The 13,316-nt window shown below is 41.2% G+C and overlaps 1 pseudogene and 1 gene segment (V, D, J or C); one reads left to right on the plus strand and one right to left on the minus strand.

The window, feature by feature from the left end:
* Positions 1 to 4,478: 4,478 nt before the first annotated feature.
* LOC101175435 lies at positions 4,479 to 6,108 on the minus strand (annotated as a pseudogene).
* A 1,163-nt stretch (positions 6,109 to 7,271) lies between these two features.
* Positions 7,272 to 7,999, plus strand: LOC101175683. The segment is given in 2 exon segments: positions 7,272 to 7,401; positions 7,554 to 7,999. Coding segments are annotated over 2 exon segments (423 nt in total).
* The last annotated feature ends 5,317 nt before the right edge of the window (positions 8,000 to 13,316 follow it).

Raw genomic sequence — 13,316 nt, forward strand, 5'->3', positions numbered from 1 at the left:
TCGGCTCTGTGTTCGGCTCTATGTTCAACATTTAGTCTATAAGAAGTGGTGCTGTGAAGAGAACAAGTGTCAGAGTGAATGTTGAACATCAGCTAGTTTCTCCTGTTGATTCAAACCTTGTTGTACAGATGGAACATTGGCTGTGGATTCTTCTTGCTGCTCTTTTCTTTGGTAAGACACAAACATCAACATGTTTCCTCTCCAAACATTTCAACACATTACTGAGCTGTACATTAAGAGCTGTAAAAGCTGCTGATTGTTGTCCTTTGATAAATCATCTTTATTGATTCATCTCTTCCTCTGCATGTTCTGTTCTTCCTCAGAGTGTAAAGGAGAAGACAAAGTGATCCAACCAGGAGGAGAAGTCATTGCTGCTGAAGGAGACTCTCTCACACTCAACTGTACCTTTGAGACCATTTATACTCCACATTTGTTTTGGTACAGAAGAGAAAAAAAAGGCACCATAAACTATATTTTGCGGCGCCACAGTTATGGAAAAAATGAAAATGCTCCAGAGTTCAAGGAAGACAGATTTGATGCTGAACTCAAAGACAAATCAGTTCCTCTGAAGATCCAGAAGCTTCATGTGTCTGACTCTGCTGTGTACTACTGTGCTCTGAAGCCCACAGTGACAGGAAACAGTAAAACTCTGTACAAAAACCTGCAGAACAAAGACAACTCCACACTACACAACATCCACTAGAGGGCATCACACACTGTGAAAACATTGATTGTTCAGTCATTTATGACAATAACAACAAAGAAATTTAGCAGTAAAGATCAGAGACAGAGCTGCTGTGGAAGCACTAAACATTTTGATTGGTTAAGTAAAGCTGTAAAAGAGCTCATTGGCTCCGCCCACTGAACTTCACATCATCCAGTGACATTATTTCTTCCTCATAGTGCTGCAGTTGAAGAACAGAGTTCATCTGCTGTCTGTGTTTCTTTAAGAACTACAAAGACATGTTGTCAAATCATCCAGTGACATTATTACTTCCTCATTGTGCGCCAACCACTATCTGATTTCGTCTTTAATACCTCCTCATTTGTGGCCACGAATTAAAAATTTGAAGGAACAATTTATTCATTTTGTTTTTAGTTTAGGGCTCCGCAGATGTTATCAACAGAAAAATGAAGCAGTTAAGATCAGGGACAGAGCTGCTGTGGAAGCACTAAACATTTTGATTGGTTAAGTAAAGCTGTAAAAGAGCTCATTGGCTCCGCCCACTGAACTTCACATCATCCAGTCATATTATTTCTTCCTCATTGTGCTGCAGTCGAAGAACAGAGTTCATCTGCTGTCTGTGTGGCTTCAAGAACTCCAAAGACATGTTGCTTTACCTCTTTTTGCTTCTATCTCACATTCTAGGTGAGTTTAAGAACAGAGATTCAAGTTTGCTTGAAGCTGCTGCATCAACTCATCTTCTCATTCATCTAATGCAGTGCTTCTCAATTATTTTTTGCCAGGCCGCCCCTAGGAAAAGAAAATGTTTCGCGCCCCCCCTGACAGACAGACAGACAGACAGAACAGACAATAGGAACCGAATAGTGGACCAGATTATTTTCCAAGCACTGAGCCGCTGTCACCGCTGCCCCCACGTTAAATTTGCGCACCGGACAAACCTGTGCCTAAAACCGCCACCACCGCGCGCCCCCCCTGGCATCGCTTCGTGCCCCCCCCTGGGGGCGCGCCCCACTATTTGAGAAGCACTGATCTAATGCCTTCATTTTCTCCACTTTTCCAGGGCTCACAGATGGAGACACAATCTCTCCTGATCAAGATCAAATTACAGGAACTGAAGGAAAATCTGTTACAACGAAATGTAACTATCAGTCTGATGAGAGCTATGTAACTCTTCACTGGTACAAACATGATTCTGACCTTCAGGCTCCTCAATTTATTCTGTTGAAAGGAGCAAAAGCTTCCACAAATGAACTTATTTCAGATAAACGATATGGATCCAGAACAACAGACACATCAACTGAACTGACCATTAGAGATCTAAACCTAGCAGACACAGCTCTCTACTACTGTGTTCTAGAGAGACCACAGTGATCCAAAGTGTAGAAGAGGCTGTACAAAAACCTGAAGACAGATATGGGACTACTCTTCAAAGAGGAGGGAAGTGGTTTTCAAAGCACAGCTTCATATCAGATGGATTCTGTTCATTCCCTTTTTAATCAGATCTTTGTGGTTACAGCTGCTAATGAAACACTGTGGGAGGATTCACATGAGCAGATGATCCACATCAACCACTAAAATTATGTTATAAATGTATGTTAGGGGAAGCAGTCTAAGCAAAGATGCCCAGTCTTCCCTCGCCCCGGCCACTTCCTGAATGTTATGTACAATATTAAAGTCCTTTATTATAAAAAAAGATCTCATATTTTATGCTCGTTATAATTATCATTTAGCGTCCCTCCCTTACTCTGAGGCCAGAGACGTGATCCAGTTTACATTTGCTTTATGTAACTCCTTTACAGCTCAGCTTTAGCTCAAGTCTGTCATGGTTTGGGTTCCTTTCTCTTGCTTTCCGTCTTGTTTCAGTCATGTTTGAGTTCTGTTTCCTGTTTTATGTTGAAAGGTTTCCTGTTTTGTCATGCTCTTGCGTTTTACTTCCTTGGTCCCAATCTCTCCTGATCATGTTCACCTGTGTCTTGTCTGTCCTGTCTGTATTTAAGTCTTGTCTCCTCCTTACTTTTGTGCTGGTCCATTATCGTCTCTTCCCTTCTGCCATGTGTTCATGTTTTGCCCACAGTGAGTTTAGTTTTGTTTTTGTGCTCTGCAGCACTTTTTGTTATTTTGATCAAAACCTTGCCCTGGAACCGTGTGCCTCCATCTCTGCAATTTGTGTCCATCATGCTCCCCACCTGACAAAGTGTTTGCATTCTTTGCTCTTCGATCGTTGATGCAATTATTGTAATTAATTATGAAGGGCATTATGAAGGGCCGTTCAGTTTAAACAAGCACAACAGAATAGCTTTAAAAGTCTCAATTTCCCTTAATACTGACCAGTCGCCGCCCATTTTCATCATTCAGATGACACCTGGACCCCATGGCCCAAACCTTGATAACAGGGCGGAATGACAGGCCTCAAGGCTAATGTTTCTGTTCAGTGCATCCATCATAGCTCCAGAACATAGATTTAGTGACAGCAGTAGCCCAACAGACAGCCAGCTCAAACTCGGTACACTACAATATTTATCTGCACATTTAATACATTTGTTTCACTAACACGTATGCAGGTGTCTAACTTCAAAAAAATTCCAGGCCTCAGTTAAACAAGACCTGCTGGTGAATGGATTGAAGCATGTAGACTTGCAGCTCAGAAATGTGTTCATGTCTTTCTTGGGGCAGAGAGACTGGCAGGTCTTCATCCTTCAGAACATCATCACTCTGTGAGAGAAAAATAACAATGTCTTCAGTTCTGCAGTTTACAGAGATGCAGACATGAGAATGGAAACCATTGTTAATGACAGTCAGATGAACAACAACATGTGTGAATTGTGGCCTGAAGGGTCTGCACAAGCTGCAGCAAATCTAATGGCATTCTATCCTTGTCATTGTGCTGAAAAACAGATCTTCTGTTAGTGACTAAAAACCAGAATTAAGTTTTTTTTCTTTTCTGGCAATTTTATTAAACTACTCAGGTGAAGATACTATGTAATGTGTGTTTTTCTTTACGATTAGGTCTTTTTTTGGTTTGTTTAATGTATGTAATCCAAAGATCGAATGTTCAATGTGAGACCACATACTCTTAAATAGGCAACTGATTGGTCAGTTTATAACTTTTTTTTTTTGAATAGAATTTATTTAAAATACATTTCAGTTGCTTAGATAATCATGGAATTAAATCATTAAAAATTTCCCTCCACAACTTAAGACAGAAATCTCACAATAGAAGTTTGCCCCATAGCCTCAAACTGCTCAGTTATCCAAGGAAAACTGTAAACGTTCCCAAGTAAACGGCGAAAAAGAAAAAAACACAAAAAAAGGAAAAAAATGTTAATAAAAAGAAAAGAACATTATCACAGCATCCATTATTTGCACATACATTTTTAATAAAACAATAGGTAAAGCATTTAAAATGACTTAAACTAAAAACAATACAAGCTTACCTAAATAATTTTAAATTTAAAACTTGTCTCCTCTCCTTTATATATATATTCCTTTATATATATATATATATATATATATATATATATATATATATATATATATATATATATATTTATTTATTTATTTATTTATTTATTTATAACTTTAGAAACTAAATAAAATAGTTTGTGATGCGATACAAATAAACAACTGCTTGATTGTGAACTTTAATGGTAGGTGAAGTGGCTACTGCTTTTTACTCATACCACGGATTCATCGTTCTTTCTGAGCGGCAACAAAATGCTGCGTCTAGACATCCATCACATAATCAGGTCATCTTTAACCAAACTTAAATCCCTCTCTATGCCAATGTTACCGTGATGATGTACCAATTCCCCTTTTCTTGGTCCAAATTTCCTTCCAGATATGCCTAAAACCCTTTCAGAGTTATCAAATAAAGGGGAATTTAAAGTAAGTGCAGCTTCTTTACACAAACTCCTGTTAAACCACGCTTGCATCTCCCTCTAGTGGTTGCTGTGTGAACAGCACAGGTTCAGTTCTGTGGTGGACTGTCATCTTTGCTGAAGGGCTGAGTTGAACCAGGTTTCACCCGCGACAAACCAGACACCTGCATTCCCTTGTGCTGCTGCTCCTCCGGACGTCTTTTGTATGCAAACATCCTTTCCTTTGCTTCTTCATGAACAGCCGGATTCCACGGAGAAAAACTTATTGCGTAAGGATCATCGATCTTAGGCTGGTCAAAAAGATGACTGTTGCATAGCTTCACACTATCCACCACTTTGCTTTTGAATAACTGCACATCTTTTTCATACAGGACAGCAGCTTCTGGGTTCAGCGGCTCGGCAGTGTTGATCTTGTAAAAAACCGTGCGTGCATACATCGAGACCTGCCAGATGTGGTTGTGATTCCGTCTCCATTTGGTAAAAGCTCTTCTGACATCAATGTTCTCCAGATACCAGGTCCACCAGTGGATGAAAGACTGGGATGTCAAATACTAGTTTGGGGCACTGTCCGTCTGGATAGTTGTCAGGAATATACACCGTGAATTTGAAGACCCCATCCTGGTACAGACCGTGTCGGATGAATATGACTCCAAACCACATTAAAGCAGACTTGTACGATGGCTGAACGTAAATTCCAGGGAGTTTCTGCTTAATCACGAGTGTAAACTCAGCCAGAAGGGAGTACTCCAAATAAAAAGGCCCGTTGGAAGCATGCTCCAAAAAGGATTACTGGTCATTAGTCAGTCATGGAATAAGACTGATGCCTTTTTTTTTCCCCAAGAAAGCAAGCTGTGTCAGGGCCATCCGCTTCTTTACCTTAAAATATGAAAAAAAAATCTTTTCAACGTATATGTGCACCCATTTTCACTTCATTTTCAAAGAAAACCCCTCATCAGCTCGAAGCTCCTGTAGATGTTATTGTAGATTGCAGCAGGCTAATGTCTGCTAGCTAAATAACTTCTCTGCTAGCTAAATAACTCAGTTTATAACTTGAATAACTTTCAATAAAGTAAAAATATAATGAAAAAAATAGGGTTGGAAAAACATGTTAAAAAAAAGTAGCAGAGTAAGAAGGGTGATTCTGACAAATATAATGACTGAATAATAGCTGTTTTTCTTTTTTAAAGAAGTCTATGGGATTTTGGCTTCTTAGAGCCAGTGACCCCTTCCCCCTATTTGGAATGCAAGGGGGGAAGAGTCACTTGGTCCAATTCTCATATACAGTCAAAGTGTCTTTGGGCAGGTCCCTAAACCCCAACTTGCTTCTGGTGTTTACAGGTTGGTGCTAACGTGTGTGTGAATTTACGTTTGAATGAGACTGTGACTGTAAAGTGCTAAACAAGTATGCACCTTTTACTATTTTTCTATTCATCTCTCCTGACATGAATCATACCTTACAGAGGGGTCCAAGGTGGGTCCACTGACTTCGATCATGCCCTGGATCCCGGAGTGAGCCTTTATGACTTTGTTGAGAACATCATTCATTTCTGACAGAATGAGTTGCTCTTTTTGGATGTAGCACATATCCTTTTTTCTGCACTGAGAGGCCTTTTTCCACTGTGCCCCACACCATGCTTTACTATGTCACAACAGGTATAGCCCTACAGCCCCCTTGTCTGTTTGGCGCTCTTTGAGGAGGTGACTAAGATGGGTTTCACCCCTGTGCAGCAATGTGCCACGAGAGACTGAACGTTAACTGTGGCAACTTAATTGTGGTAAGATGCAACTGCACAAAAGCACAATCCATTGATTTCATGTTTTGGTTCCAAGTCTGGGTAGATAGAAGGTTTTGTTGGGATCATAACCCAGAGTAAACCAAAGCAAAATCCGTCGCGCAAATCACAAACAGAACTTTCATACTGGATCATTTGTGACCCAGTTTGAGAAAGATCGACATCAATGTTGCTCACCTACAGAGTGCCACAAAATTAGACTACTGTTTGAAGAAGGAGAGGAAGAAGGTGTGCTTGTTGGCAAATATTCAAAATGAAAGGCAGGAGTAAAAGACAGTAGGAACTTTGAATGTTGGGACTCTGACAGTGAAAACTAGAGAGTTGGACAACATAATGGAAAGAATAAAGACTGGCATCTTGTCTTCAAGAGACCTGATGGAATGAGAGTAAATCTTACAGATTGGGAGCAGTTTCAAGCTGATTCATCATGTAGATGGAAAGATGAGGGGAGTCGGAGTGATCCTGAAGAAGCAGTTTGCTAAAGAAATGTTCTGGAGATGTTGAAGGTTTGATGTGGCATGCCTCCCCCTCCCCCCCCAGGCTTTGGGTGATCAGTAGGTTCTTTCAGACCTAAAGTCATCATGGAGAATGAAGTCCTTTGGTGTCATCTGGAATAGGGAAAATATGATGTGGCATGCCCCCCCCCCCCCTCCTGTAGGATGTCAGCAAGAGGAGAGGAAGATTTTCTTGATGAGGTGCAGCCAGACAGTAGGGTGATGTCTTGAAACACTCTGGAGGTAAGGAAGATAAAGAGGAAAAAGACAGAGCAGAGGACCAAAGGCCAATTATTATTATTATTTGAAAAGGCTCTGTGCTTTCTCCACTGCTGCTGTCAGGTTCTATTTTCCACCAGAGGGCGACATTGTGAAGTGGGCGGGGGTCTCCTTCTGCTTTGTATTCAATATTCAGTCAGTAAGAAGTGGTGCTGTGAAGAGAACAATTGTCAGAGTGAATGTTGAACATCAGCTAGTTTCTCCTGTTGATTGAAACCTTGTTGTACAGATGGAACATTGGCTGTGGATTCTTCTTGCTGCTCTTTTCTTTGGTAAGACACAAAGATCAACATGTTTCCTCTTCAAGCACTTCAACACATTACTGAGCTGTAAATTAAGAGCTGCTAAAGCTGCTGATTGTTGTCCTTTAATCAATCATCTTTATTGATTCATCTCTTCCTCTGCATGTTCTGTTCTTCCTCAGAGTGTAAAGGAGAAGACAAAGTGATCCAACCAGGAGGAGAAGTCATTGCTGCTGAAGGAGACTCTCTCACACTCAACTGTACCTTTGAGACCACTTTTACTCCACATTTATTTTGGTACAGAAGAGAAAAAAATGGGAACATAAATTATATTTTGCGGCGCCACAGTTATGGAAAAGATGATAACGCTCCAGAGTTCCAGAAAGACAGATTTGATGCTGAACTCAAAGACAAATCAGTTCCTCTGAAGATCCAGAAGCTTCATGTGTCTGACTCTGCTGTGTACTACTGTGCTCTGCAGCCCACAGTGACAGGAAACAGCAAAGTTCTGTACAAAAACCTGCAGAACAAAGACAACTCCACACTACACAACATCCACTAGAGGGCATCACACACTGTGAAAACTTTGATTGTTCAATCAGTGATGAAAAGATGAAAAGGACAAAAGATAAACAAAGCAGTAAAGATCAGAGACTGAGCTGCTGTGGAAGAACTAAACTCTTTGATCGGTTGAGCTTAAGTGAAAAAGAACTCATTGGCCCCGCCCACTGAACTTCAAATCATCAAGTGACATTATTACTTCCTCATTGTGTGCCAACCACTATCTGATTTCGTCTTTAATACCTCCTCATTTGTGGGCCAAAAATTAAAAATTTGAGGGAACAATTTCTTTCTTTATTTTTAGTTGAGGGCTGCGTAGAGCATATTAACAGAAAAATGAAGCAATAAAGATCATAGACAGAGCTGCTGTGGAAGCACTAAACTCTTTGATTAATTGACTGAGTTGAACTGAAAAAGAGCTCATTGGCCCCACCGTCTGAACTTCACATCATCCAGTGACATTATGTCTTCCTCATTGTGCTGCAGTGGAAGAACAGAGTTCATCTGCTGTCTGTGTGGCTTCAAGAACTCCAAAGACATGTTGCTTTACCTCTTTTTGCTTCTATCTCACATTCTAGGTGAGTTTAAGAACAGACATTCAAGATTGATTGAAGCTGCTGCATCAACTCATCATCTCATTCATCTAATGGCTTCATTTTCTCCACTTTTTCCAGGACTCACAGCTGGAGACTCAATCTCTCCTGATCAAGATCAACTTACAGGAACTGAAGGAAAATCTGTTACACTGAAATGTAACTATCAGTCTGATGAGAGCTATGCAACTATTCACTGGTACAAACATGATTCTGACCATAAGGCTCCTCAGTTTATTCTGTTGAAAGGAGCAAAGGCTTCCACACGTGAACTTATTTCAGATTGTTATTTTACCATGAAATGCAAATAACAGACAGATAGAAACTGTACTGAACTTAGTATACAAACATGATTCTGAGCTTCAGGTTCGTCAGTTTAATCCCTGGAAAAGAGCTAAAAGTAACAAACTTTGGAAAAATCCCAAATAAACGATAAGAATCCAGAACAACAGACACATCAACTGAACTACTGTAAATTCCGGACTACAAAGCGCACCCGATTAAAAGCCGCACCCACCCACTTTTACGTGTTTAATTAATTTTATACATACTCAAGCCGCACCGCGCATGTGTTAGGCGATATTGTCATCCTGACAGATCACGGCCAGCATCCCAGAGTGAGTGCAGTTGATTAGTATTTTGCAGGTGTAGCCAGCTTTGCCTCTGACCCATGCATTTGAGTGTATCGACATCTGTCAAACAGCATGGACCTGTATTCTGTTCACAAGTTCCTCAGTTATGGTGTTTTTATTTCATTATTATTATTTTTTTACTTATTGACAATCTAGGTATCATGCATAAAATTGCAAACAGTAACCATATAATCAACATTACATCCCTCAGTTATGATGAGGAAATTTACATCAGCGATTCCACATTTCCCATGAGTCTTAGGGGCTAAAGGCGGGGCCAACGCCCGGCTCGCCATACTGTTGTATGTGTTTGAGAATGAGCAAGTATCAGCAGTGCATGGAGGGGTGAACGGGTACAGCTCTCCTTCCGCTTGTGTCGCGGCAGCGTTATGGGAGTAACAGGACTGGTTAAAAAACACACCGGTAAAATACAGCAGCGGCGACTGAAAAGCGCGCGCCTCAGCGCGATACGCGCGCCTCAGTGCGGCGCGTGTGTGGTGCACCCAAATATGTGCATCCACATTTGGTATTTATTTAAAAATTAAAAACCATTATTATGATTATTTTGTAGTAATTAAAATAATTATTTTTGAATGCATTTATTAAAAATAGTCTGTGAAAAAAAAGAAGATAAAAAGGAACTATATTATGAGTCTGGTAGGCGGAACCTTTGACACTCGCAGCGCCTCCAAGTGGCCGAAGACGGATCAACTTCCTGTTTCCGTCAGAAGTGATTTGGAGAATGAAAGAGTGCTCGTGTCGTTTCTGCTCTGAGACTCGTTTTATATTTTCACAGGTTAGTATGTGGTTTAAACCCAGCAGATGTAAGCCCTAAGCTTTGGTCTACTTCCCAGATGATTTTCAGTGTTGTTCAATTTGTAATTTTGATGTAAACTGGAGAAGTTTAAATCAGTTTCGGCGGGAAAAGCCAGGCCGGAAGTAGCGGGTGTTATCGCGCTAGCTTGTTTTCACAAGACAGGATGTTGTTAGCTCGCGCTAAATGAGCTTGTATTGCCATAGCAACTATGCTAACTAGTTGGATCCATTACTGTGTTTGTTTTATTAATTTTGTAAGATTCCTGACGTGACTTTAAACATGTTTAAAAGCAACAGAAACAATTATTTTTGTAACAGTTGTAAAGGGATGAAAGTTTACAGATTTATTGTTCTTTTATTATTATTATAAGTTTATATTTCTAACAGTGCAATGTCCAGCATTTATAAGCTAAAACAATATGCTAAAGTAACAAAGACAAAGAAGTATTTCCTTTGTTTGTGCAGACTACAGAAGTTAAAGTCAATTAAACTTATGTGATTCTTTTGTTTAGTTTTGAAATTTGAAATGTAATGTATTTGAAAACAGAGAGTAATTACTGATGTGAGATATTCGTCAGATATTTAATTTAGACTTGATTAGGAGGTCAGATTGTACATTGGACAATTACATGCACTGAATTGAAATTGTAAATGTGTTGAAACATTTAAACAGAAGTGATTTGGAGAATGAAAGAGTGCTCGTGTCGTTTCTGCTCTGAGACTCGTTTTATATTTTCACAGAGACACAATTCTTTTTGTTATTGTGGTCGCCGCACTCGGGACCCGTAACAAACTGTGGGGGCTCGTCCGGGATCTCTCCTCTTCAGTCGTTGAGGAGCAGATCCAGTGATTACTGAACCAAGAGACTTCCGAGACCGGACCACCATTCAAGTCAAATCAGTCGGTGAGTGTCCAAGGAGGGAGATCAGGGAGCAAAGGATCTTCACCTCAGAAAGGAACTGCACTGCTGAAAGGAAGTAAACACATACGTGACAGAAAACTATAACAGAGCGCACAGAGGAAGAATACAGAACCCTACATTGACAACATGTCAACAGTACGCAAAGAATTAGTGTGGGAAATTAGAGGACGCTTATTTACACTCTCCACCACAAATCTTTTTGAACTGGCAAGAAGCATCGCAACAGACAATAGCGACTCCACACAATTCAGTCAACATGACAAGGAAAGCTGCATGGACTACATCACCTCTTATATACAATCAGACAGCCTGCTGGACCTTGAGGATGAGGGGATGAGCCACCTGCTCATGTTGAATGACCTAATAAGCCAAGCTATTCAAACTAATGATCCAGAATCTCCAGTTGATGCATCCTCCAAAGCTGAAACACACACTATGCCCAGCTCACTGCAGCCTAACATATTACCAGACCCTCCGGACAGACACCTTAGCACAAATACTAACAAAGAACAATCAACAGAAGAACTAAGGAGAATGTGTGAGGAAATGATTGAGAGGCTAAGGCAATGTGAAGTTACAGCATCACAACCTGCCACAACACCAAGTCATCACAGTCACTCACAGTCCCAAAACAGACCACAACAAAGTCCAGAAAGACCCGTAACTCTGAGAGACCTTTCCTACCTGCCTCGGAGAGAATTCAAGGTGTTTGGAGGACAGATCGGAGACAGCAGCTCTGACATTAGCTACAACAGCCTCACCAAACAGATCAGCGAAGGAGCTAAAGAAGGGTTTTCTGAAGCGGAGATTGTTAGAGGTGTACTGAGAATTGTAAAGCCTGGTACCTTCAGGGACATGCTCATGCACAAGGATGAACTATCTCTTTCAGAACTACAATGCTTCCTCAGGTCTCACCTTGGAGAAAAAGCTACAACGGAGATGTTTCAGGAGTTAATGTGTGCCAAACAAGCCGAACATGAATCACCTCAACAGTTTTTGTATCGCATGATTGGACTCAAGCAGAAATTAATCTTTCATTCAAAACAGGCCACCTCTGACATTTCCTATGACCCCAAGACAATTCAGGAAGTGTTCCTTCACACAGTCTACCAAGGCCTGGGAGTTAGATATGCAGACTTGCGCTTAAGACTGAGACCCCTTACCTCAAATCATAACGTCACCGATGAAGAGATACTTAGCGAAATCACAAAGATAATCAGCGATGAGAAAGAACATCAGCGGAGATTAGGCCAAGTATCCCGCCAGAGAACCGCACAAGCTCAAAGTGCAGTAATTGAGACAAAAGAAACAAAAATAACCAAAGATCAGCAAACGGCACAAACAATCAAACAACTCACAGACCAAGTAGAGACATTAACCAACCTGGTGGCTAGTTTGATGGAATCAAAGGCCACAGGGCCATACCACTATGCCCCATCACCACCGACCCAAGCCCAGACTCATGCCACTACACCTTCGCCTTCTCAGTCGCAATACTGTCAAGCTCCTCAACCCTTTGCTCGCCAAACTACAACCCCATTGAAAAGAACATTCCGCTGCCCAAAATGCAGTGAGCAAAACCTGCAGGACTGTTGCCATTGTTTTGTGTGTGGTGAATCAGGGCATCGAGCAATTGGATGCTTAAAGCGGACCAAGTTTCAGGGAAACGTGAATCGGCCTCTGTCGAGGGACAGCCAGAGACCGGTCCAGAGCTCCAGTCCCAGCCAGTAAAACCTCCTCCTGCAAAACTGCATGCAAGACACAACAATAAACAGTCAAGAAAACTCCCTCAACACCATCAGAGGAAACCCTATGAGAACTCCAATCAAAACATCACAAGATGTAAAGTTCCCCTTGTCGGTAAGAAAAGTCTTTTAAAGTGTTTGATCAGTGGTTATCCTGCAACAGTATTATTTGACTCTGGTTCACAAGTGAGTATGGTAGACCAACAGTGGGCCAAGAAGTATATCCCCAGCTATTCAGTGAGATCACTACAAGAACTTCTTAACGATGGGTTTGAAGTTTACGCCGTCAATGGCCAAACAGTCCCCTACGACGGGTGGGTAGAACTCACAGTCACACTCGCTGGTCACGAAGATCCTAATCTCACTGTGCAAGCACCATTCCTCGTTAGTAGATTGTCACTACCCCAGCCATTAGTGGGAGCTAATGTGCTTGGAGCAATTATTGAAAGACAGGAGTCTGATGAAGAAGCCAGCACAGTTCTATACAGCCTCCTTCGTCAGGCCTTGGGAATGGATGAAGAACAGGTAGTTGCTATGGTGAACTTCATTCAAACACCAAAAAGTACTGATGGAGGCCCAGCCACAGTAAGAACTGGCAGAGACAATGTAACTATCCCTGCTGGGAAAGCAGTTCAACTATGGTGCAGAGTCCCCCAGAGCTTTGACATCTCTGACC

This window comes from Oryzias latipes, chromosome 17 (assembly GCF_002234675.1).
Source record: "Oryzias latipes chromosome 17, ASM223467v1".
Taxonomy (NCBI): Eukaryota; Metazoa; Chordata; class Actinopteri; order Beloniformes; family Adrianichthyidae; genus Oryzias; species Oryzias latipes.